This window comes from Phodopus roborovskii, unplaced genomic scaffold (genome assembly GCF_943737965.1).
Source record: "Phodopus roborovskii unplaced genomic scaffold, PHOROB, whole genome shotgun sequence".
Lineage (NCBI taxonomy): Eukaryota > Metazoa > Chordata > Mammalia > Rodentia > Cricetidae > Phodopus > Phodopus roborovskii.
In genome coordinates this window covers 8180696-8207653 of record NW_026125397.1, presented here as the reverse complement: position 1 = coordinate 8207653, position 26958 = coordinate 8180696, and the positions used below count along the sequence as shown (strand labels likewise).

Below are 26958 nucleotides of genomic sequence, written 5' to 3'. Positions count from 1 at the left end.
TTGTTTTTTTTTTTTTTTTTTTTCTCATCTACTCTGATGGTTGTAACTAACACCTATATGCTGACGACTCCAAAATCTATATCTCCAGCCCCGACCTCCCCCCCGAGCTCCAGGCCCGTATTTCCACCTGCCTACTGGACATCTCCACCTGGATGTCCCACAGGTACCTCAAATGCCACATGTCTGAAATGCAAGTCACTTTCTTTTTCTTTCTCTCTTCCCCTAAGCCTACTCTTTCCTCCGTAGCCCGTGTCAGCTGACGGTAGTGCCGTTTACCTGGTGTATTCTCAAGAAGCCTAGGAGTCATGCTGCACTTGTTTCTCCCATCTCCTGTTCCTTAATGCTCTCGGGTTTATTCCCTAAATAAGCCTCAGATCTGGCCTTTCCTATTCTCACCATCACTGCCTTAATCTAGGCCTCTAACTCTCCCTGAAACTATTGCAGAAGTCTGTTAAATAATCAACGCTTCTAACTCACCCCGTTCCGATTTATCCTGTACCCTGACGTCAGTGGAACTTGCATAGACTGCTCACCTGTTACTTGGCTAATTTCTCTTTGCCACCCCAGCAAACCTTCAGCAATCTGGTTGCCTGCACCCATCTGCTTGCTTTATCTACCCACTCTATCCCTTACTCCTGTTTGTTGTGCTCTGGTCCCTCAAGTAAGTAAAGACCAAGTGTCGTTTTCCAAAAGCCACCTATGGTCTCTGCTTCCCTGCCTTTGTTCACGCTGGGTTTTGTTGTTTTTATTTTTGTTGTTATTTTCTGGATCAAATGCCATTTCTTTCTTTGTCTATTTTTCTTCGGCCTTTAAAGCTCTGTTGAGGTGCTGTGTCAGAAACTCCTTCCTGACCTTACCCACCCCTGGCTGAATGAACCACCTCCTCCTCTGTGGCCCCCGAACTTGCTTGTACTTCTATGACTGCATGCATCCCACATGATTTGAAGTCCTGGGTGTCTTTTATGGCTTCTCTTCTAGACTGTGAGCTGTCTTGGGCGAGGTCTTTACTGACATAATCAGTGTCCAGCATAAATTGGTGCCTAATAAATGTTTGCTGAATGATTCAGGCAGAAGGAAATGGGAGTTCCTTAATGATTTGGATAATTATGATCCAGGAGATCAATGACATTTAAAAATTACATGTGATGATTTAGTAAATTAAATAAAAATCACTCATCAAAATGTTATAAATATGAAGTAACTTAGATTACCTTTTTAGCTTTATCCAAGAGTTACTTATAGATTATAAATTTTAGACCAGTAGTTTTATCTGGAATTCAGTAATTAATGAATTTTTTTTTTCATTCTATTTTGAACTCTGTCTGAAAAGCTAAGGTCTCGAGTAAGTTTTTTGTTTATTCTTTTTGGTGATTTGTTGTTGTTGGGATAGGTTCTCATTGGGCCAGGCAGGCCTCAAACTCAAAGAAATCTGCCTGCCTCTTCCTCCCAAAGGGGGAGTAAAGGTGAAAGCCACCATGCTGGCCCTTTGTCTAGATTTTTTTTTTTTTTCAGCAGAAGTAATTCAGCTTAGCTCCATCCCCAACTTTATAGTTCCATCACTGATTCATTCAACAAACATCATTCTTTATCGTGTTGCTAACAAAATTAGTAAAAGAGAAAGTGTACATATACTTTGAAGTACCTGCTGACAAGGTTTTAATTTCTTTTTCTTTTTCATCTTCTAGTCTTTTCAGAGAAGACTGGGGTACCATTCAGGTTGAAGGATCAGTCAAAAGTAGATGGGCTTCAGTTTTGTGAGAACTGCTGTCAGTACGGTAATGGAGATGATTGTGTTTCTGGAGGAAACTATTGCAGCCAGAATTGTGCTCGGCGTGTCAAAGACAAGTAGGTTTCTTTCCCTTCCATCTGTGAAATGGTCAGACTTCCAGATCATAGTATCTTGAGGAGATGGAGGGTTAAGTGTGCTGTGGGACATCTGTCCCCCTTGGACCTGTTTGCTAGGTGCTAGGCTTTCTCTTTGGTAACACATGACCCTTGACCCCTCCAGTAGAGAAGGATCTACTGCCTTCTCTAGAAAGTCTATCCTAGTAGTGATGTTCTGTGCCTGTAGTCAACCACTGTTACCATTAATTTGATTGTTTCTGAGCTATGTGCACATTTGGACGGTACTGATATTTATGACAACACACTTGTTTACTCCCTCATGGAAATGTCCGTAGTAGACAGTGTAATTAAGTCCTTCAAGGATGACCTCGGTGAACATATAGTAAGTGTTGTGCCACCTCCCCATCTGGGGACTGTCTCACAAAGGGCATCTTAGGAGCAAAAATGTGTGTTTCTTGCATATAACATAGGACAAAATAAATGACTTGACATTTATATCTTTAATTTTTTAGAATCTTTTATGTATATGGGTGTTTTGTCTAGTGTGTGTCTATGCATGCCTCAGAGGCCAAAAGATGACATGAGTTCCTCCTGGACTTGTAGTTACAGGCAGTTGTGAGCCACCATGTGGTGCTGGGAATTGCACCTGTGTCCTCTGGAAGAACAGCCATTGCTTGTAATCACAAAGCCATCTCTCCAGCCCCTTGACTTTTGTGTTTAATGTAGAAACTGCTGATTGTTTTGTATTGACAAGGGGATTCTTTACAAATTTATAATTGGTCTTTTCTAGTGGATTTGCCAGTCTTAAAATTGCTAGTCCCTTGGTTTCAGTTTGTTCTGGCCATCTATATCTCTACATAATTGATTCTTTTTATTATTATGAGAGACAAGTAATTATAAACCCATTAGAATCCATTGTACATACATTGATAGTTCCCTTTTGAAGCTAATATATAAAATATTTTCCAGACTTTACCCAGAAAAAACGAAAAAATGATCTATGAAACATGATTTTAATCACATTTTAATATGCTAAAGTCTGTAGATTTCTCTTAGTAATTGAATATTTCCTTTAGAGAGTGATTTTTTAAAAAATAGTTCTGCATCAATAATCAGCATGTAGATATTTGATAGGTATTGTTTCCTGTCATTGTTTTGGGCTTATAAACACAACAGAGATCAGAAGGAAGAAAGAGATGGAGTTGAAGACAATGAGGATGAGGATCCTAAGTGTAGCCGGAAGAAAAAACCAAAATTATCTCTGAAAGCTGACTCCAAGGAGGATGCAGAAGACAGAGATGATGAAATGGTTAGTAGCCCTTATGTGTCCATTCAGAGACTTGGGTAATCTTGGGGTGTCTCTAGTTACCAAGTCTGTTCTGGAGTTAATTGCTTGAGATAGTTAATGCTAGTTCAGGGACCACTTATGTCAGGAGATTCCATACCACTTTATACCTCACAATCATGTAAAAATGAGAATAGTAAGTAGCAGTGTCCCTTTTTCAGTATCCAGAAGTTGGATGTTCTGGAATTTATTACTCTGATGAGAGACAACAATCAAACCTTAAGTTTTGTGGATGAATTTCAAATTCTCTTACTAGCAAAATGCCAGTACAATTTTGGTAAATTGCCAATAGATTTCATAAACTGTGTGAGTGAATAGAAATTGGCATGTAACTATCAAGTATTTCTAGGGGAAAAACCATCCAAAATGTGTTAATTGAAATGTAACTACTTTCACCCTAAAGTAGGGATTAGTAGTTTTACAGGAACAGGGAATTTTGAGGTCTTGAAGCATTTCACCCAAGTTCAGTTAATGAGCAGTTGTTATCTGCTAGACACTATTCAATGGACTGGGAATATGAAGATGGATAAGACATGTATCTTCATTAAGGTCATCCTTCCTGAAGATAGTGTGTTCTGGCTAAGGAGGCATAGTAAACAAGCAAAAAGAACCAGAGAGATACCAGTTTATCCTGAGTGCTGTGCTGGAATTTATAGTAGATCATTAGGGTTGATTGACTGGTCTATTCAATGGACTGGGAATATGAAGATGGATAAGACATGTATCTTCATTAAGGTCATCCTTCCTGAAGATAGTGTGTTCTGGCTAAGGAGGCATAGTAAGCAAGCAAAAAGAACCAGAGAGATACCAGTTTATCCTGAGTGCTGTGCTGGAATTTATAGTAGATCATTAGGGTTGATTGACTGGTCTAAATTGGGTTTTGACAGGAGGGCTCCTTAAAAGAGCAACTGAGACATGAACGTTAAGGAGGAATCAGCTGTATGCATTAAGCCCTCTGCACTATACAACGTCTGAGGAGAAGACCCGAAGTGAAAACAGTTGTAGCACATTTTGTTGGAGGGCACACATACACATGCGTGCGAACACACACACGCACACACACACACAGGTCATCGAGGTGCATGGAAGATTAGGGAAGAGGTGGGTGGGAAGCTGGGGTTAGTGTGATTTGGGTCAGGTCAACTCGATGGTTTCCTGAGTATAGTGGAAAGACACAGCAAGGGGATGCTGTGGTTCAATTTGTTCTTTGCTTGGCCACTTTGCTGTGACCTGTGTAAGCAGGGGTAGAGTCAGGAAACCAGTTAGATATTCTTGCAGTCACTAGAATAGAAGATTATGTAAGATAGAAGTTAGGTGATTCTGATAGAGTTAGGATTGTGAGGATATGTAAGAAAAGGGGAGAGTCGGGGATTCTATGAATCATAGATGCCTGGATTGAACAGATGCCTAGAATGTGGAGGCAAGTGTGGAGTGGAGTAAAGACTCGGGAGGCCTTTGGGTGTACAGAGTTTCTTGTGCTTGTTGTCTACACATCTCAAAGTCATTAGGGAGTCAAACACAGATACATGGAGTCAGGAGAAGGAAGCTAGTGAAAGGGTGAAATTATTTAGCGTATGAATAACCTTGAGGGATGGGGAGATGAGTAAAATACTTGTCCTGTGAATTTAAGGACCTGAATTTAGATCTCCAGAACCTCATAAACAGGTAGGTGTGGTAACACCGGCTTCTAATCCTCGTGCTGAGAATATGGAGACAAGTGGATCCCTGAAGCTCACTGGCTTGAAGCCTGGCTTCCCTGATGAAGTGTTCCAGTTACTAGGGGAGCCTGTCTCACAGGAAGGTGGAAAGAGCTTGAGAGATGACACCCAGACTTGTCCTCTGATCTCAGTACCATTTCAAGACATTCACAGCCATCCTCACACACAAAGAAATGACCTTGAAACCTATGGGCTAGAGGGGAGCGGAGGTTGAATGGGCGGAGACATCAGTAGAGAGTCTGCAGAAGGGCCAATGAGATTCAGGGCACTATGCATGGAGCTAAGATCAGGACATGTTTTAAGGAGGATGGAGCAATTGGAAATGTTCTTTTCCAGTGACTCAGTTAAAAAGCAACATGGTCTCAAGTGGGCCATATTGCCGCTCTAAAAGTTAAGAAACAAAGACCAACAGCAGAAAGCTTTTTGACAGACCTCAGTTTCCCTGGAGACCAATTTCAAATTTTTCCTTTCTTGCTGTAGGAGAACAAACAAGATGGAAGGATCCTCAGGGGTTCCCAGCGAGCCAGAAGGAAAAGACGTGGAGACTCAACTGTCTTAAAGCAGGGTGAGCTGATGATGTAAAAGCCGTGCCGACTCGGTGGCCCTGAAAATCCCGTTCAGAAAAGCAGTTTCAGTCTTTATGGTTGTCCACACGGTAGCAGAATACTCCATTGAGTTCCTCTTGGGTGCAGACTCCTCCATAAAAGCAAAGACTTGAGGGAGCAGCTTAGGAAGAAAAGGTTGCCACTTTTCAAGTTGTTACTGCTTATGTATGGACTTCCTTCTTTCATTTACTGCTTTATCCATCATGATGGTAGTTACTACTTCTACCCCTTTGCCCAAACCCCCTGTTTTTGCTCATATCCCAAGAGGTTAAGTTTATTGTGCTCTTTCAAAGCACGGCCCTTTCCACGAAATCCCTTTTTTCTTTCCCTTGAGGCCACATCTTGGGAAAATACATTCCTTGGATCTTCCTCTTTGCTGTTTGGTTGGATAAACTCTTCTTTGGTGTGGACCTCAGTCATTTCCTCATAAACTCCTCTCAGCCTTACTTCACATTGCCCAATGCACCTGCCCTGTCAGGCCTTTGACCAAGGTTAGTTGAGGTCACTCTGACAGCCCAGTTACCAACCTGCTCAGGTGGTGGGCACTCTTCCCTAAAGGACAGGGCCGTGAACCAGCAACCCAGCACTCCCTTTGTGTGCTTGGAGGCACCCCTTGCTAGTTCTGCCATTAATCCCCCAGAAGGAGTTGTAAATATTTCATTCTGCTCTGTCTCTCGCTCAGAGCAGTACTTCCACATCCCTTCAGATAGTGTTTGTTTGTTCCTGTGATTAAGGGAAGTACATTAAATCCCTTAGTTGCCCTGCATGAAATGTCCTCGTTCTTGAGCCTTTTTCTTCTTTCCTCCGAATGCCTGCCCTGGATGAAATTCCAGGCCCTTAGCGCTCGTAGACCTTGCCGTCATTTTTAACCCCTTAACGCTCCAAGGTCCTTCCTTTGTGAACTGTGCGAGTGCCTTGTGCATCGCAGCGGACTCCCAAGTGCTTCCTGGGCTGCTATAGTCAATTTATGCCTTCTCTTCTCACAGCACTTTGTCACATCTACTCCAGGCCTTCTGATTTTTATCACATACGCATTTTTTGTGCTTAATGAATATGATTTTCACCACATCAGTGTTTTTCGTCATTTCCGAGATTAGCTGGTATTCCCCACGTACTCAGTATATTGTCCTTTGCTCTTCAGCGTCTGAAAGCCCTGGGAACAAACAATCAGCATGCTTAAACATCTTGCTCCTGGAAGATTTTACTTCCTATAGCTCCTCTGGGCTTCCTGCTGGACTTTTCATGTGTTCCAAGTCCTTCCGCTTTTCTTCTGCCCCTCATCAACTGGATATTTATATACCACAGTTCACGTTTTTTATGGAGGAGGAATCAGAAAAAGTGAGATGTGTCAGCTGTGGAACAGGAAGAGCCAGAAAGCATAGTATTTGCGCAAGAGAGATGTCCCGGAATATTTCATCGATTTCTTAGCTTTGAAAGTCCATTGTTTGGTTTTCTGTCTTTCAGGTTTGCCTCCTAAAGGCAAGAAAACCTGGTGCTGGGCTTCCTACCTAGAGGAGGAGAAAGCTGTGGCAGTGCCTGCAAAACTGTTCAAAGAGGTATGAGTTCCTCTAGCACTTTACATGAGCAGGAAACTCATCTGAATCCATATGTCATTTCCATTACCTGCTTAGGAAGTGTAACAGGACAATTTCTCAAGTATGTTGTTTTTCATGAGACTGTTATATGGAAGATCCCTCAAGAGGCAGCCATTATTAATTAGCATGTGCACACAATACAGTACGACACTGTATACACTCACAGATGCTTATAGTTTCGTCATTTTCACTCATTTTGCATTATAGGAATACTATTATTGAAACACCAATAGATACATTTTATGTCTAATTATGAGGACCTGAAAGAGAGTTACTGAGATTTACATCCTGTTAAGGAACGTTTAAAATGTTTTACCAGATGTATTACTGATAAGAATATTCCATCATAAGTAATTTAAAATCTGTTTAAAGTGTTGGTAGTGGGTATAGCTCTGCCTAAGATTTCTTGCCCCTGGACTCAGAGAGGTCTGGGTAAAGTTTGTCTGTAAAGGGTCATGTGTTTTTAGGGCATCTGGAGTCTGTTGTCACAATAGAGTTTGTTATATAACATGCCTGAAAGTGGCTATAGATAACATGTAAATTAGCAGGAATGGCTGTATTCCAATAAAATCTTATTTACAAAGCTGTGATGGACGAGATTTGACACACAGGCTGTAGTTTGCTGACCCTTCATTTAAATCACTTAATGTATTACAAACCTTCCATGGACATCCTTCTATTTATGAGTGAACAAAAGGAAAATGTAGCGATTAGAGTGAGTATGTCAGCACAGAGAGTTTTAATGCAAATATAATAGTAATTACAACTTGTCCCAGATAATATATTCTATTAGTTTGGGCCTATGCAGTTTTGGTCCTATTAGTGTTTAATAATGTGTGTGGGTGTGTGAGGGGTTGCCTGTAGAAGAGAACTTAAGATCCTCTGAACTGAAGGGACAGAAGGTCGTGGGCTGCTTGATTTGGGTGCTGGGAACCAGACTTGTGTCTGCAAGGGAAGCAAGTGCTCTTAATTGCTCTGCGGTTTCTCCATTCCCACCTCTTCACGCTTTTATGAACTACTTAAAGATAGTAATACATTCTGTGTTTTACAGTGTCAGTAAAAGGAAATGAAGTATGACCCTTATGGCTTTGTCCCCCTAACACCAGATTTGTCTTTACTGAAGGGGTGGTATTGCTAATGCTCAGTTCCTTCCTTCCTAGAATGGCATCACACAAGGCCCTCCCGGCCCTCTGGCCCTGTCTAAAAACACAGTGGCAATGGCTGGCCCATACTTTGTTAGACTTGCTTTTTTTTTTTTTAATATATAATATTTTTAATTTAAATTTTCAACAAGCTTGTTTTACATGTCAATCCCAGTTTCCTCACCCTCCCCTCCTCCCTGTCTCCCTACCCCCAACCCCCATCCCATCCCCTTTCTGCTCCCCAGGGAGGGTGAGGCTTTACATGGGGGATCTTCAAAGTCTGTCATATCATTTGGAGCAGGGCCTAGGCCCTCCCCCATCTGTCTAGGCTGAGAGAGTATTCATCTGTGTGAGATGGGCTCCCAATGTCTATTTGTATACTAGGAATAAATACTGATCCACTACCAGAGGCCCCATAAACTTGCTTTTTAACTGTACAGTTTGGAGATTTTTTTTATTTTAGGTCATCAATCCCTCCATCTGTCTTTTTATGATAAGCCATAGTATTTTATTCCATAAAAGTTTACATGGCTCTCTATTAGTTGACAGGCAGATATTTTTTTTTTTTTTTTTTTTCCTGGTTGCGGCAGTGAATGGTGTTGCTCACCTGACATCTTGCATTCTTGCATATGTACGAATATCTCCATTGGGTAATTCCCTGGAGTCAGAATTGCCAAGAGAAGACTCAACTTTTTGTAGATAGACTGAATTTGCTACCGATTGTCCCAATTTTTCATTCCCAGCAGTCCATGCCTTCATGGGGCCTTCCAGCACAGAGCTATCAAGCTCTTTGGTCTCCATCAGTTTAACAGGAAATATATCTTGTGTGGTTCTGATGGGCAAAGTGGACTGGCTGTCTCTTCAGACCTGTCAAAGATGCAGGCAATAAGTTAATAGATTTCTTTTTTATGACTTGTTCATAGCCTTTGTGAATTTTCCCTCTTTCATTCATCCTTTTCTTTAGGGACTTTTAAGCAGTTGTTTATTAATCTATATGCCTGATGAGATTATTAATGTATATGTCTGATGAGAGACATCTTTGGGATGGTAAGGTTGGAACCTAGGCCCTCGTCCTCTTAAGGGAAGCACTTAGCCAGCGAGGCCTATCCCCGGCCCTAAGGACTCATTCTAAAAATAGTAATTGCTCACATTTTGGGCAGGTGTTGGTGGTTGTAACGCTGCTGTCATTTTGCATTGCAGCACCAGTCCTTTCCATACAACAAAAATGGATTCAAAGTCGGAATGAAGCTGGAAGGTGTAGACCCGGAGCACCAGTCTGTCTACTGTGTCCTCACCGTGGCCGAGGTGAGCTTTGCCTTCTATTTGCTTAGAAAATAAAGTGATGACTGGGCCTTAGTGATGACAAAGAAATGTCCTCTGCTGAATATTTACTTATGGGAGGCATGATGCTTAGTGTTTTTATTTTTCTTATCTCTTCTGATCGTCATGAGATATGTCTTGTGCAACTCATGGTTTTTTTTTTGTTTTGTTTTTTTGTTTTGTTTTGTTTTTTCATCCTTGTTTCACAAATGAGGGACAGGAGGCCAGAGAGGTCAAGTGATCAGTGTAAGGCCACAGTCACAAGGTGGTGGACCTAGGGTTAAAAATGCCATCTGTCTGATTCTATAGACTTTACTGTACTGTATGTTCCTTGACAATAGGAAACACACACACACACACACACACACACACACACACACACACACACACACAGTGTGCCCACTATATCACTGAAAGTACTTTTTATATTTCTTTTTCCTCCTGTGGTAGCCCTCTTTCTTCTTCCATTGAAGTAGGGTTATGGATCTTTCAAAACCTTCTCCCCAAAGGAGTAAGGTGTGGGTACTAGTTTTAGTTATTGTAGAGTTCTTTCAGTGACTGGTTTACAGGGCAAAGGAGTAAGGTGTGGGTACTAGTTTTAGTTATTGTAGAGTTCGTTCAGTGACTGGTTTATAGGGAGCTTGCTTCCTGCAGAAGGCAGAGTGTGATGGCTGTGTGTAGTGACCACGGAAATTGTGGTTTCCTGGAGCGCAATGTGTGCCCAGTGCTGACTGATGTGATCTTGGGAGGCAGCAGCAACAATGGCAGGCATTGTTAAAGATGAGGCCTTGGTGTCCTGGGCCTCCTCAAGTGAAGGATCTGGAGGCAGGATTGAGTTTAAAGAGTCAGTAGATCTAGATTGCTTTTAAGAGATTTATCTGTAAAAGAAAGAACCCCTGCGGGGGGCAGAGGTGGTGTGTGTGTGTTTGTGGATTTTATGGGGTGGGGTGTCAAGGGCAATGTGTGTGTGTGTGTGTGTGTGTATTTTAAAATCCTATGTTTGCTTCTTCTTTGTTCTGTTGAAGATGGAAGGCAGAGCTTCACATCGCTAAGTAACCATTCTATCACCAAGCTACCTAGTTGCTGACTCTTGTTTTTTGAAGGTATTTTACTTACTTTAGGGTTTAGATTATAGAAGCTGTTTGCTCTTTGTAGAAACTTCAGAGTTAAGAGTATTTACTATCTTTGTCCCATTTACATCATGCCACAGCCCACAGATCATCACCCTTACCAGTTACTGCTTGCTTCTAGTAGATGCCTTCTCTCTACATTGTTTTATATATCTATTTTTCCCTTTACATGTAAATGTTACATTATGCATAATCTGCCTCTTGTTTCTGTTATACACACACACACTCTTTTTCCTTTCTTGTTGAAAGGGTTTTGAGATGAAAGGGTGTCTTGGTGATCGAGGCCAAGGAATGCCACAAAAATCACACCATGCAGTGGACCTCATACAAGAGATTTGTTAGGGGTTGAAGGCCAAAACAGGGGTGGAAAACCAGGCTGTGATAGTGGACTTTACTGTGGGCAAGGTCTGGAGCTTGCACATAGGGAAAATGCACAAATGGAGACTGGTAGTTGGCCATTAGTGATGCTGACGGAAGATGAGGAGGAACCAAGTTCTGAAATGTGGGTGGTTTGTAGGTGACTAACGGTTGTCCCACGGGATTGCTTTTATTCATTTCAGCTGCTTACATGTTGATACCAACTGAATGGACACCTATTTCCCTAAGGCAGCAAGATGGTGAATTTGAAGCTAGACTGCATAGTGGGACTCTGTCCCCATCCCCTAACATCACCAACTATGTTCTTGAATGAACAACCTTTCATTTCATCATCTTTGGTTCTTTCTGCTTATGCATACCTGTGGGAACCAACTCGGAAACTCCTGAATGAAGAGTGATGTTTCTGATACACGCTGCTGTGTGTGTGACAGGGCCAGGCTGTGCAGAGTCTGCTCTGTCTCCTGTTCTTGTTGAGGCCATTTTAGGTTTAACTAGCTTTCCTGGAGTTTATCAGTTCTTAAATCTCTCCAAAAAATGCATGAGAATTTGTTTACCCAAGACTGAATAAGGGTTTTGCTTTTATTTTAATCTACCCTCTGCCCTGGAGAGGGCAAAAGAGCAGATGTGGTCTTGATATGGGAGGGCTTTGGGGCTTCTGGCTTGCACAGGAAGAAGGGCTAAAGGCTGGAGTCCTGAGCACAGCAGGCTTGCCTGTTTGAAGCAGCGGGGACAGGGACACAGGTGTTGAGCCATTGTCAAAGAAGTGGAGATAGGTGGATTACTGTGGGGGTGGCAAGGAAGCATGAATAATGAGAAAGGAAGGAGCATTCCCTCATAGTTGAGTTCTGTCTTACTGTGTAGAATCTACTTCCTGCCTCAGTTTCCCGAGTGCCGGATTTGCCACCAGGTAGTTGATTCTTGTGACTGGATTCTTCTTCCTCAAGGTTATTATATCCCTCATATTAGCTCATGGGAAACCATGACTCCAACAGGAAATGTAGATTTAGGTTCTTAGGAGCTTCTGGTCCCAATATTTTGGTCAGCACACATACATGTTTTTGTTTGATGACTCCTTATTTATCATATTGTTGTTTGTTAAAATGAACTTCTCATTCACTAGCAAGCTCTGCAGTGCACAGGTGAATAGAGCCTCCATGATACATACATTTCCTATGTTAGCTATGTCATAGCATTCTGGGCGCTTAGAAGTTAACGAGTGAAATCAACAGAAAGGCTGAAGATGTGAAAAACATGGTACTAAATAGAGAGTTTATAGGATACTTATTCATAGGGCGAATGAATGCCCCACCAAGAAGACTCTGCCTAACCCTGCTGGTTAGGATCCTGGATGACTCACCTATTGTTGCCATCCAGAATCCACATCTCTACCAGCACCAAGTATGCTAGTTTTGGTTAGAAATAAGTTTTAACAAGCAAGTGAATTCATAGATACAGAACTTATGAGTATTGAAAATTGACTTATTTTTTTCTACCCAGAAGTGTTCCCTAGGCTGGGTGTGGGCACACTCTCGCAATCTTGGGAAAAGGTGGGCCAGAAATTGGAAAGATAGAGGGAGGCTTTCTTTCTAGGGTCAGACCTTTAATGTCCTAGGAGTTAAAAGGCATGGCCGTTTCTGGTGGGAACCAGTTCCACAGGAGCATTGTCTGACACAGGAAAGAAAAAATATGTAAGTCCTCTCAATGGAGAGGAGGTATCAGCAGGGGCTCAGGGTCTTACTGAGTGGGGACATGCTAGAAGTATAGGACAGAGGATGACCAGGGTGAGAGACAGTGTAACCCTGTGGCCCAGGCCCTGGAATAACAGAATACAGGAGTCAGCTGTAGAGAATGAAAAGCCTTGGGGCAAGGTAGAGTTGAAAGTAGTCTCTAGCGGGAAGGCTGAAGATACAGGAATACTGTGACCACAAGGGACTAGAGGCTGTAAGTGACTAACTAATGGCTTCACTTGTAGGAGGTAGGCAGAGACATCTGCCTGCAAGGCAGAGTGGATAAGAGGCCTCTGAGCCCCCTCTGGGCATTAGATGGAGGTGGGAGTAGCCCTCAGCCAGATCAAATTCCCTAGGGGCCTCAGTGTCACCTAGGACTCTAGAGTAGGCGTAATTGTAAATTTGTGTATGCTACATATTGATGCATTTTTAACTAAAAATGTAACATAAAAATTAAATGGGACATTATTCTTTTTTGTGTTGTCAGGTTTTTTGGTCCTTCCTTTTTTGTTTTGTTTCTGTTGTTGTTTGTTTTTTGAGACAGCCTTGGCTGTCCTGGAACTCTCTCAATAGACCAGGCTGGCCTCAAAACTTACAGAGATCTGCTTGCTTCAGTGCTGGCATTAAAGGCATGCACCATCACACCCATCTTCTTCCTTTTTATTTCCATTTCCTGGAAGAAATAATTATCAATATTTTTGTCGTGTTCTTTAAGATTTTAATGATGAATTTATTTATATGTATATATGTGAAGATGGATATGTATGTGTGTGTGTGTGTGTGTGTGTATATATATATATATATATATATATATATATATATATATATATATATGCACAGACAGGCTCACCTTGTATAATTTGCTCTGCACTTGAAGTTTAGCAGGCTGTTTTAGAGGCTTTTCTATGATAGTAACTAGTTTCCTCACCTTTGAGGAATACAGTGCTGGCTCTGTATTCGGCCTCCACTTTCTTGTGGGAGTCCTCACATCTGTGTGGCAAGCACCTTCTTAACATTGACATCTCCTTAACCCCACTAGCAATGTGTCATACCTATTACCTACGTTAATTTATTTTGTGCAAGTGTGTGTGTGTGTAAGTGTGTGTGTGTGTGTGGGGTGTGTGTATGGGTGTGTGTGTGTAAGTGTGTGTGTGTGTGTGTGTGTGTGTGTTTTAACTTACCAATCTGCTTACCTATTTCAGGTTTGTGGATATCGGATAAAGCTTCACTTTGATGGATATTCTGATTGCTATGACTTCTGGGTAAATGCAGATGCTCTGGACATCCACCCAGTCGGGTGGTGTGAGAAAACGGGTCATAAACTCCAGCCTCCAAAAGGTACTGTTCCTTTATGCTTCATGCTTTAAATTTAGTAAAATCTTACTTTATTAGATGCTAAATTCTTAGAAGATATTCTTTCTAGTAATTAAGTCAAGCTCATTGTTCATAATGTAAAACATGTTTATTAAAGTCAAAGAAATAAAATCTAATTTAGGAGAATAAATTATTTCCATGTACTTGTTTTCATAGAGATTAAAACCCGAATAATAATAATTTTTGACTATCAACAACTTTTACATGCAAATCTATTTTAACTGTATATATGTATACAGTTATATATGTATATATGTATACACACACATATACACATAGCCTTGAATAAGACTACTTGAGACATTAGTTTTACTGCTATTTCAGTATATAAAAAAGAGAAGCCAGCTATGATGGCACATACCGGTAATCCTAGTTACTAGGGAGGCTGTGGTAGGAGATTATGAGTTAGAAACCAGTTTGGGCTTTACAATGAGTTTAAGGCCAAGACTAGACCTTACCTAAGGTGGGGGGAGAATGTGAATATCTTGAGAAATTATGTCTTGAACCCATAGATTTTGATTTTTTGAATTGCAGAAGAAAAATAGCACTAAAAACCACCATGCATAAATACTGAACTAATCATAATTATTTTTCAGTGCTAGGGATCAAGCTTAGGGTCTCATTCATGTTGAGGAAATGCTTTACACTGATTTGTGTTCCTAGCTGAATGGAGTGCTTTGCTATCTATTTACTTATGTATTTGTTTGTTAGTTTGTTTATTGAGACTTGAAGCCTGGTCTCAAAATGAACTCTTCAACGTCTTTCCTGTCTCCTGAGTACTGAGATAGTGACACACAACCATACCTGGTGGAACCCTTTATATTATAGTCTGCCAGGGTATTTTTTTTTAACCTCTTTTATAATTATTAAAAAAAAAAAATCCTCAGAAAAACAGGTACTATTATTTTCAGTCCATCCCCTTTGTATTTAATATTTCCTTCTTAACTTTTTGGGAATGTCAAAAGTTCAAGCTGTCAGTTTGATACTTTCGTGGCTTCTCCCTTCGGTGTTGGGGGTTGGAACTCAGGACCCCTGCAAGAGCTCTTCCAGGCAAGAGCTCTTACCACTGAGCTGCACTCCAGCCCCAGAGATATTATTTTACCGTAGGCTACTATCTCTGTGTTCTTGCTAAAAGTTAAAGATAGTATGGAGTTTTGAGATATATAAAAGCCTATTTAGGAGTTCACTTCTCACAAGAAAATGCTGGCTGATAAATTGAAATGTTAGACAAGGACTCTACCATTACGATAATTTGCCAAAACCCTTTGTGAACCTGGGGTCCCCCCTCCTTTTTCTTTTCTTTTCTTTTGAAGATCTAAAATGATTTATCTTTTCCCCCAACTTCCTATTTGTTCATATTAGTCTCTCAAAGTAAATGAGGTGAGGGAGAATGGGGAATGAGGAATGTGATTACTCCAGTTCACTAGTCCTGCTTCTGAGAAATTGTAACTACATGGTTGCTAGAAGTAGCTTGACGACACAAAACCTACCAGGTTCAGAGTACGTGTCACATCCATTTAAAAATAATAACTAAGCACAACCTGTATCTAAAATATATAGTTATATAGTTATAAAGTGTGGGTTAAATTGTATTTATTGAAAAAAATCATTTGGCTGCTTGATTTGAACATGTTTCAGCTACAGGCAGAGTAGGATGGGGATTACCTGTTACTGCTTTGTGTTCCCTAAGGCTGTGCACATGTGCTTTCACTCCAGGGCATAAAGAAGAAGAATTTAATTGGCAGTCCTACCTTAAGACGTGCAAAGCCCAGGCTGCTCCCAAGTCATTATTTGAAAACCAGAACATAGTAAGTGTATCCAAAGTGCTTTTCCTTTCAGGGCTGATTCTATTTTTAGTGTCTCATAGGATAAATCACAAGCGACAACAAGGAACTATAATAAATTTTATTGCCTTTGAAGAATTCTCGTATCTTAATTAAACTTTAAAATTAACTTAAATTCTTCATGAGTAAATATCTATTTTATAGTCGTATTATGGTTGTCTTATTGAATGGTATGACATCGTAATGTGAAATCCAGGTGTGACTTACAATTAAGATGCATTGCAATTAAATCAGCTGCAATATTATACTGTTGCCATCATTTAACTAGGAGCACTGTTCAGAAGGGAGGCACGGTGTGATGGATGTAGCCGTTTGAGTTTGCAGGCAGAAGGCCACCAGGGACTCTACCGTGCCTTTATTGCTGCTTACAGCTCTGTTTGTCGTAGTTTTTGTAGCAAAAATGAAGGCAGATGTGTATGCATTTTCTGTTTCTTTGCTGTCTTTCTGCTTTTAATTCGTGTTCCTCCCATGGCATATCAGAGAGGGACTTATGCATTACACCTTTCCTTCCCCAAGATGTGATCTAATTAGAGCAGGGGTAAACAAAATGTCATCCTTATAACTGACAAGAACTAGATGGGAGGACACATACGACCTTTCACTGCAGACAAATGAGCCTTTTAATTCTGAGTCCTAGAATCCAAAGTCTTTCTTTCTTTCTTCATTTCTTCCTTCCTTCCTTCCTTCCTTCCTTCCTTCCTTCCTTCCTTCCTTCCTTCCTTTCTTTCTTTCTTTTCTTTTCTATCCCACCTCATCTGCAGTACCGGGAGCCCTGAACCCTCAGCAGATAGAGTAGAACACACCCCTGCAGCCTGGCTCTCTTAATAGTACAAGCATCCTCTCCTAGATTCATCCTCTAGGTAGCAGAGAGTAAGAGGGTAGAGACAGCAGCATCACCATGAGGGTCCCCTCCAAATGGAACAAGTATCAGCAATGGGGAGCCTTTCGATCTAGATAGTGATAACAGGCAGCTGGTTTGAGGATGCAAATCTAATGGAGGGACTATTCTCTGATTAAATTAAATATAACCAAGGTTGAAATAAGAATGAAAGGAGAGAAAATATGGTCAGCCAACTTTATTATCTCTTAATTGGGCAGACAGCTTAATCTCTGAGATGTAAATACTGACTTGTTGGTGTATGTTCTCTGACAAGACATTTCCCTGGAGGAATGTCAGTTGTCTGGAAACTCAGCAGCCTGCTGTCTCCACCCCATGGCTGTTCCTTTGATGATGACTTATATCACGGTGTCATTAACTACTTTGAACCATCACTACATTCTGGGCATGGTTAACACACAACCTAATCTTTGGCCTTTGTTGGTATTTGAGATTTAATTACGTTTTCTATTTCTAGATTCTCTACATCAGAATAGTAAGGTATTTATGGTCATAAATGATATATAATTTTGGGGATCAAAAATATGGCAAATTTTCTACATGTTATTTGCACTTGTACTTGCAGCATTTTCATATAGACTTGTTTACATTTTTGCGACCATAGCTATATAGTTTTACTTTTACTTCAATCTTTTACAGTAAAATGAAATGTAGCTTTTTTGATGTATAAAGCATTAGACTAGTGCCCATATGCTTCTTTGAAATGAAGGGTTTTTACTGGATGGTGGAAATAACTTTCATGGTTTTGTAGTTAACAGGGTGGACATTCAAGTATTCCACACTGAGATTAGAATATTTTTTCGGCCAGAGATTGTAAGGTTGTTTACATATGACTGTCCCTCAAGCACTAACTCAGTGAGCTTCTGTTCTCATTGCGAATCCCAGATGACTGATCATCTGTGGATTTCCTTAAAATACCTAATATTCCTAACGGCAGTGTATATCAACAGCCAGCTGACGTGCTGCTGTAGGAATAAAAACTGTCTGTAGTAAGCTGTAGTTGTAACAGCTCAAAGCTTTTCATAAATGATGGTGACCTACTTTCTGTACAGTGCTTGAGAGATCTTCTCAGAAGTGGAAGTGAATTTGTACTGACTCCATATTTTTAAATCAATTAAGTGCATCTTTTGTGTGAAATTATTTTCATTGTCTAATCTGTAATTAAGTGGGGGGAGGGCCAGGCAATCAGCCATGTGGTGAATAAAATTTGCCTAGTGTACATCCCCTAACTAAGGTATTAAAACACACATTGAAATTAATTATTTTAAACTCTGCCAGGTTGCCGACGTTTTAGTTTTAAGGCCGGGATAGTTAATTGAATGTAACTGTAGAGGCTTCAATTTTTATTGTTGCCCATGGAAAGCACCCCGCTGTGAGGCTAGCACTGATTTTCATATTACGTGAATATAGCTGTAGATGCTTGTTCTTGAAGCTGGGGTACAGACTATGCAGCTCTCACTGTTGTGAAGTATGCTTATCTCTAATTAAATCTGCATGTTTCCATAGACAGCGATCCCATCAGGCTTTCGAGTTGGAATGAAGCTTGAGGCTGTAGACAAAAAGAACCCTTCCTTCATCTGCGTTGCTACGGTAACAGATATGGTGGACAACCGTTTCCTGGTACATTTTGACAACTGGGATGAGAGCTATGACTATTGGTAAGACAGTTTCCATTAATGTGTGCTTTTGAAAATTTAATGCTTATCTAGGGAAAGTGAATACGCCTTTCACAATAAGGAACAATGTGACATTTATAACAAAACAAAAAAGCCTGACATCATCCTAGCTCTTGGGGAGGTGAGGCAGGAGAATCAGAAGTTCAAGGTCATCCTCTGCTACCTAGGGAGTTTTGAAATAAGCCAGGATTATATGAGACCGTGTCTTGAAAAAATAAAAAACAATGGGGCTGAAGAGATGGCTCAGTGGTTAAGAGCACACATTGCTCTTCCAGATAAGCTGGGATGATTAACAGCACCCACATGGCAGGTCATGACCCCTTTTCACTCCAGTTCTAGGGGAATCCAATGTCTTCTTCTGGCATCAGTGAGCACTACACACATGGTACACAGACATGCATGTAAGCAAAATATCCATACACAAGAAAAGGGAAATGGGAATCAAAGTTCTGTTCCACTTTTTCTTATTCCACATTTTTAAGCTTTGTTTGTCTCATATTGCACTTGTTTCTAATTAACATTCTTCCAGATGACTCAGGATTTGTGTTTGACTTGAAATTGACATGAAATTGAAATTTGTGTGCCCATAGTCCCAACAAAGACGTACATGTGCTAACATAAATTTGCATGTACATCCATGCACAGACTTACTTTCCTCCCTCTTTTGTGTGTCTGGTATAACTTTCTAGGAATTTATTTCAATCAACTTTCCATACTTTTGTACTCAGCTAATTGAACCATTCAGATAGCTGAATACAAACGGTACCAATTAAGGAATATTATTTTTAATCCTTACCACTTTTAGATATACTATATACAATAGTAAGAATACCATTCTATGAAGTTATGTAATTATAAATGCATTATAATAGAGTGTTTGGCTTTTGTATCCTTGTCTGTGATGCTAGGGATCAAACCCAGGTGCTTGTGTGTGCTAGGCCAGTGCTCTCTCTATGTCTGGACCACAGCTCCAGCCTTAACTATTGCATTTGATTTTACAGCTGATCACTAAAATTGGTTTTCCTGGTGAAGGACATCCATCTCTGAATGTGAAATAAGGACACGTGAAATAAGAATATTGGAGAGACATGTCCAATGTAATAGGACTGTTATCAAGTGAATAGGAACTTCTGTAAATGTTTCATTTTGTTTCTTCAAAGATGTATTACATGTATTTATATTTATTGAGTAGAGTGTATATGGAGCTCGCAGGACAACATTTGGAAACTAGTTCTCTCCTAGGATGGGAATCCTAGGGGTTGTGCTCAGGTTGTCAGGGTTAGTGACAAGTCCCTTTACCCATTAAATTTCACTTTTTAATACGTATATTCGGTAGACCCATCAATAATCCTCATTACTCCTCAAATTGAATTCAGCCTTACTTGAATTATTTAAGAAGGTGAATCATTGAATGTATGCTTTTTTCTTGTGTGGGAATATATGGTACTTGCATTTGGAGCCTAGAAGTTAAAGTCAGCATCTTCCTCCACCTCTTCATTTGTTTTCTGAAGTAGAGTCTTCCACTGAACTATAGAGTTTGCCAATTCAGCTAGTCCAGCTAGCTATCTTGCCTGGGGAATCCCCATCTGTTTTCTGAGTGCTAGGATTACTGGATGGCTGCCACACCCACTTGGCTTTATGTCAGTGCTGGGGTTCCAAACTCTGATCTTCATGTCTGTGCAACAGACATGAGCCATCTCTATAGCCCCACCGAAGACTGCCATGCGTACTCTTTAGTTCAATTTAGACAAAATGAATTAATGCTTATTTGTATGACCACATAAGTATCACAGTGATTTAGTTGTTGTTGTCAATTTTAATTTTTTGTTTGCTTTTTTGAGACAGGGTCACTTTGTATTATAGTTCTGGCTATCCCAAAACCTGCTATGTAGACCAGGCTGGCTCCAAACTCACAGAAGTCAACCTGCCTTTGCCTCCCAGTGATTGATGGATTAAAGGTTTAGCCACCATGCCCAGTGCATCAGAGTGTTTTAAAGCCATAATTACTTCTTTGATATGACATTGCCTCTGTACATGGATTTCTGTCCATGCAATGACCATGGGAAGCTTTGGCATAGGCACGTTGATGTTGGTCACCTTGGTGAACAAACAAAAAGGACCCTGGGTCCTTCTGAGAAAGAGCAAAGTGAAAATCTGATCTCTAATAACTGATTTTGGACTTTTAAAAGCATAAGCTAATGTCCTTATTTTTAGCTTAGAATTTCCTTTGAGGATTATTTATATTTCTATTGACATGAAATCATATTTCCTTAATTGTCAGAAAAAGAAAGTGTGTTCCCTTTCTCAGCATGCAGTTAAGGCACATTAAAAAGTGCTTAACTGCCTTGGATTTCTCCAGTTCTCTAGTCTTTGAATTTTGAATTTCTTTCTGCATAAATTACTTTGGTGTATGGTTGAGGTTACAGATTCCCTTTTCTTTTTCAATTTAAAGTAGTTTTGAGATGAGAATTATTTACCTGCCTTGAGTAAGGTAGGGACATTCTGTTCCATTTACACAGAGGGAAAGGAAAGCATAAATGTGTCTGTTGACATTGACATACTACATTTTTAGTTGTAATAAAGTATTTCTTCCTTCTAAAGATGAACATGGTGAAAATTTGGGCAGGGCTGAAGAAAGGAAAGCAGTATATGCTAGAAAGAAATTAGCTTCACCTCTGGGTTGTTGGACTTAGAAATAACCTTAAATATCACAGAATACTGAATCTAGAAAGTATTTTAACGATACAGGGCGGAATGTGAGGCCTGTTGCAGGGATACCGCTAGAGATAACCACTCAGAGACATCTTATAGCCGATTGAAAGTCTTTAGTTCAGTCAGCTGGCAGTACACTCAGGGACCCAAGTGTAACACTGAGGGTTAAGGGCAAGGGGTTTTTGAAGGCAAAAGCTACTCTCTAGTATCTTGCTCCGGAGTTGCAGGGGAGGTTTTGTACAAGCAAGCAGTTAAACAGAAGCTAAGTGGTTAGCTGGGGGAGGAGGTTTGAATAAGCAGGCAATTTAAAAAGCTAAGGTAAGTTATCTTGCGCATCTTGACTTCTGGTTCCAAGAATAGAGTTGGGTAATTTCCATGGACTCCATCAAGGAGATCAAATTCTAGTTGAATCTGAAATGGCCTCAGCAAGGATACAATATAGAGGAAACTTTACATTGTCTTGGTCTGTCACAAGGGCCTTGGGAGTCCTGTACCCCACCCTGCTGTTGCATACACAGCCTCTTTCCCTCTTAACTTACTGCTGTCTGATACAGGGCACCAGGGGCGGAACCTATAATTGGAATAGTCCCGTCTTCTTTACCCCCAGGTGCTGGGAAATATTCTTCCTTGTAAGAAATGCTATTTTCATGTGACCTTGTCTTCGAGGACTCTGGACAGCACGACAGCAAGACTTATAGCATGTTCAGCACAAAGCCCTGAGTGAATAGAACTGCAGCTTTAGCCACTTTGATTTTGTTTTTGTGTGACATCTCTGAGTAAGGGGGCAGAAGTCAGCAAGGAATAGATATGTAGAGCATCAAAATCATGATTCACAAGAATGAAACCTCCTGGTTTGTCCCCAGTTGTTACCAAGTAAACTGCAAACTTTCTTTTAAAAATGTAGATCTCTTTTATATTCATGAATTGAGAACAGTAATAATTTTGTTTCTCCCCGATGTAATACCGATGTGTTTGTAACATGGGTCTTAGAGTGATATCAAAGGTGATGATGGTCTTTTATTCCTAAGTTTAGTTGGAGGTGCACTGGGCGTCAATTTGATTGGAGGACATGGAGTGAGTGAGACTTAGATTATTGAACTTCAGTTCTGGGGCCTGTGTTCTAGGGTAGGAGAGAAACATGCCCCCAGTCATTGGTAGTTAGTGTTTAATTGTTAGGACCAACTGTGGCATAGGAGTAAAGAATTGACTCAGCCTCCCTGGAGGGTTCACAGGAAAAGACTTCTCAGAAGACAAGAGGTTAGAGTTACACCATAAAATAATGCAGTCAGCACATGGTAGGATGGAGAATCACTGGCGAAGGAAAGAGTGTCTGTTTGGCCAGGGGGTAGGGTATGTAGAAGTTGGCATAAGATTACTTACCTCACACTTTAGTTGCCCCTTGCAAAGGGGCCTGGTGATGCCTGCTTCATCACATGCTGCAGGAATTCAAATATGTTAGGAGCAGAAACCAGTTTGCAAATGGTTGAGGAGGTGGCAGTAAGGGACCTTCAGTAGAAACACTGTGCTAAAAGCAAAGGAGTTTTGCCTGGGGAGTGTTAAGGGCACCTTCTGAGGTGGGGTCCCTGCACTTAGAGTTTTGAGTAGAGTTCCTCAGCCGGAGGAAGGCCTCAAACCACTGTGAAGGGGGGAAGTGGAAATGTCTGAGAGTACATTATTGGTCACATTAGTCACTCTTCTCTCTCAGCCCAGAGAAAAAGAAGAAACAAGTTTGATCCCAGGGTTGACTAACTAGGATCACTTTGATCTTTGCCAAGTTGCTGTATTATCTAGAGATTCTCAGCAAAAAGTGCATTAATTAATATGAATCGGGCAAGGAAGAGAGAGCTAGGTAACTCCGCCATGAAATCTGTAGTTGATTAGTAAAATGGAGAGTTAGCAGATGGTGGGTGGTGGGGCAGTAGTCAGGTCCTGGTTAGCAAATGGGCAGTTATGCTTTGGGATGAGGCGGTGGAAGAGGCTGGTGTCATTTCTCACAAAATTGCCGCCGTTGCTGTTTGAGAGAGACTTTGATGTTTGCCTTACATAAGCTCCTGGAAATACTCTTGCTTGGCTCTCTGCCTAGCCTTGCATATGTACATTATTTTATGTAGTTTTTGTCTGTGACATGATAGCACTTACTTGTAAGCTCATGGGAGGTGGTGGCAGAAGGATTAGGAGATGAAAGCCATTCTCAACTTCACAGCAAGTTCAAGGCTGGTCTCAAAACAAATGATCACCGCCAACAAAACGGATTTCTTTCTTTTCAACCCTAGGGGTGAGGTACTCACTTAGCCTGTTTCTATTTCTATAACATGACCTTCATGTCTTGCTCACTTTCAAGTTAAATCATAAAATAACGAAGTGGTTTTTTTTTTTGTGAATTATTCTTTGTTTCTGAGTCTTCCAGAATATATTAGTCTTGATCCCAATGGATCATAGCAGACTTTGTGATTACATTTTCACTGAAAGTTTTTTGAATGTACTTCCAACATGACATAAATAAAAACATAAGTGATAGGAATGGAGACGTACAGTGAAAAGTTGTTTACTGTCAGTTCTTTATTATTCCTTTTGCTACATTTCTGTCTTTGAACACTAGATGGGACTAAGACGTGGCAAAAGAAATGAATTTGGAGTCTTCCAACTTTTGAGTAAAGTGTTTTTGCTATTAACAGAATAGAAGTAAAATAGGTCAGAGTAGGCTATCCTTATTTTCTCAATTGAGATGGTGACTTTAGCTTAAATGGTGGGTTTAATCAATGTATAGTCATGAGTAAGGCCTTATGTAATATTTAGGAAATTTTCTTAATTATAACTTATAAAGAAATCAAGTAAAACCAAAAGCTAGTGATATTAGTTGCTCTTGCTTAGAAATAATTGCCATGGATCTGGCAGGTACTTTATAGTTATATTTGATTAACAGAATACATTTTATTGAAAGAATTATATTTATTCATGTTTTTGTTTTTATGAAGCTATTTACAAATACTTCTTTCTCCTGTGAAGTACTTTTATTATAAAGATAAAATTCATAGTAATCTACTAAGTATAATGTAACTATTTTAGAAGAGAATAGTTATTTCATGTATTGGAATATTACATACTGCCCCATAAATATGTACAATATTTTGTTTTGTGTATTAGTTACATATTGTAATGAAAACTCAAAAGAAAATTGCTTCAGTCCCATTTTGAAAATCAAATTGATTAAGAGAGGAAAATACATTGTTTCAGAACGAAGCTGGAATTCCAGTTGTGTGATGTGATTTCTCTGAGCTTCTGGTTAGAACCCTGGGATGAATCAATACTTCCAACTTAGCTTCAACTGTAAAGCTTTTGCATTTAATGCAGCCGAAGAGTACTAATCTGAGAAAAGCAGGCTTCTAAGATTTTTAAAATGTAGAGGTCAGAAGAGGGCAATATAGCACAGTCATTATTCTAAAAAGACCAGCAGCTTTTTTTTTTTTTTTTTTTTTTTAAATCACAAGAGAAGCAGACTAACCAGTCCATACAGGCTGCTGCAATAGAAACACTTTTCTTAAAGGTCCTACATTATCAGTAAAGATCCATATGATTAAGAATGACTGAGGGTATCCAAATAGCCCTACTAATATAATTAAACAGTATATCATAAGGAGTTGTATACTAAAGAGTCTTATGATATGAAAATAGATGAACTTGATGTTAACCTAGCTTTTATGTGTATGGTGTTTTGTCTGCATGTGTCTCTGTGTATCGTATGCTTGCAAGCTCACTAACGGATCAGTTCACCTTGGAACTGGTGTTCTAGATGTTTGTGAGCTGCCATGTGGGTGCTGGGAATTGAACCCAGGTTCTCTAGAAGAGCAGCAGTGGTCTTAACTGTTGTATCATCTCTCCAGCCTCTCAAGGTAAGCTCTGAGAAAAAGCAGTGCTTTTTAAATAGTGCTTTTGTTATCTCAGCAGGTTCCTGTTGGACAGTGTGCCCTTGAGAAGCATAGTTTAGAAGGTGGTGACTATGCTAATCTCTAGCATATTTCTTAGAAAGTTCTTTGGCTTTTACTACCTGCTAGCTTTTCTTACCTACCAGGAACTCTGATCAATGTTACTTCCTGGCGTTCTACCTTCTAGTTTTCCATGGAAAAGGCATGGTTGATATTCCAGTATCTCTTTGTATAGACACAACAGACCTGAGTATAGAGTGAGACTGGACTCTGGCTCCTAGTGACCTTTAGACTACTATTTCCCAAGCTGAGTTTTGCGCAACAGTCAAATTCTTGAAAGTGAACCATGTTGTGCTGTTTTGAAGTATAGTGACATGTATATTTGGACTCCAGTGTGAGGTCTCTGGTGTGGTGTCTATTTGTCTGTCTCTCCCATCTCTGTTTCTCTCTCTCTATCTTTGTATCTGTCTCTCTCTTTCTAATGTGTGTTTGTGTGTGCCTGTGTGTGTAGGTTTCAGAATACTTGTTTTCTGTGGGAGGACAGATGGGGAAAGGTTCTAATTGGTTTTTTAAGAGCGATGCTGCCATGTGCCTGTAAGCCTCTTGGTGTTCTGTAACATTTACTATAACTACCCCCTTGTAAAGCCGTCTGTCTTCTTATGGCATGCTTGCCTGCATCCCAGAGCAGGTTGGACCCACTTCCTGCCTATTGGGTCTGCTCCTGACCATTGCTTATAGCTGGCCACACCACACGCTGACCTGTGTGACCTTCCATTGGAGGCTCTCAACATCAGCTGGGCCCTCAGTCCTTGCCCCTCTCTCCTTGTCTGCTCCCCCAGAGCGCATTTCCTTCTGGTTGGCTCCGACTGACACTGTCACTCTGTCCCCTCTCCAAACAGATGTTTCGATTTAACTGAGAAGAGGCCCCTTTCTCCTGCACCCCACTTGGCTCCCCTTCCTGACTTCCACCTGGGTAACTAATGTTAGTTACCATGCTGGGGAACAGACCTCAAAATGTACAACAAAGCCCATTCTAAGAGTTTTATTGGTAGAGAGTGGGAAAGGGAGAGGGGGTGTGCACAGGCCTGCCTAAAAGAAACATGGGAGGAGAGGGAGAGAAAGAGAGAGAAGGAGGGAGGGAGGGAGGGAGGGAGGGAGGGAGGGAGGGAGGAAGGGAGGGAGGGAGGAGCAGGTGTGTGTACTTTTAAAGATTGCTCAGGGCATGCTAATGGGGGCTTATGTAGCAATACCACACATGTGCATAAATTGCATAAGGCCCTGGAAAGACTAGGCATTTTACCTGAATGCTGAACGCACATGAGCAACCGACCCCAGAAAGGCTAACACCTGGGGTGGCTTGAGCATTTTGCCTGAATGCTGATGGCCTATGTGCAGCCACGGGACTCCAGAAATGTTGGAAATGGTAACAGTTGGTTTGGCTGCTCCCGTGGGGCCCCTCCCTCCGACCCCTTGTCCTCTCCTGGGCACCAGCAAGTCACCCTTTCTGAGTCCTTCTTAGCAGTGCGCACACGAGGGAAGGGAAGTGTGTGTGAAACCCTACTGTACCCTCAGCACATGGGATGCCCTGTCACGGGGTGTGTTCAGCAACTATTTCTTTTTTTTAACAAATGCGTACTTCTTGCCTTTTTTTTTTTTAATCCAACTTTTACTTTCAAATAATTTTAAACTAGAAAATAGAAAATTCCCATATGTACCCTGGTAGGTT

At 40.7% G+C, this 26958-nt stretch overlaps 1 protein-coding gene across 15 annotated transcripts in view; it reads left to right on the top strand.

Annotated features, from left to right (window-relative positions):
- Window positions 1-26958, top strand: part of L3mbtl3 (L3MBTL histone methyl-lysine binding protein 3) — a 105711-nt gene that overhangs the window by 31824 nt on the left and 46929 nt on the right. For 11 of the 15 annotated variants that reach the window (XM_051175445.1, XM_051175457.1, XM_051175449.1 and 8 more), the window contains 9 exons: window positions 89-163; window positions 1686-1845; window positions 3022-3154; window positions 5389-5473; window positions 6978-7069; window positions 9451-9555; window positions 14008-14143; window positions 15896-15987; window positions 18428-18579. In XM_051175445.1, coding sequence (XP_051031402.1) covers window positions 89-163; window positions 1686-1845; window positions 3022-3154; window positions 5389-5473; window positions 6978-7069; window positions 9451-9555; window positions 14008-14143; window positions 15896-15987; window positions 18428-18579 — 1030 coding nt within the window. The remainder of the gene's footprint in view (window positions 1-88; window positions 164-1685; window positions 1846-3021; window positions 3155-5388; window positions 5474-6977; window positions 7070-9450; window positions 9556-14007; window positions 14144-15895; window positions 15988-18427; window positions 18580-26958) is intronic. The other 4 variants (XM_051175455.1, XM_051175454.1, XM_051175447.1 and 1 more) reach the window with 1 other exon arrangement.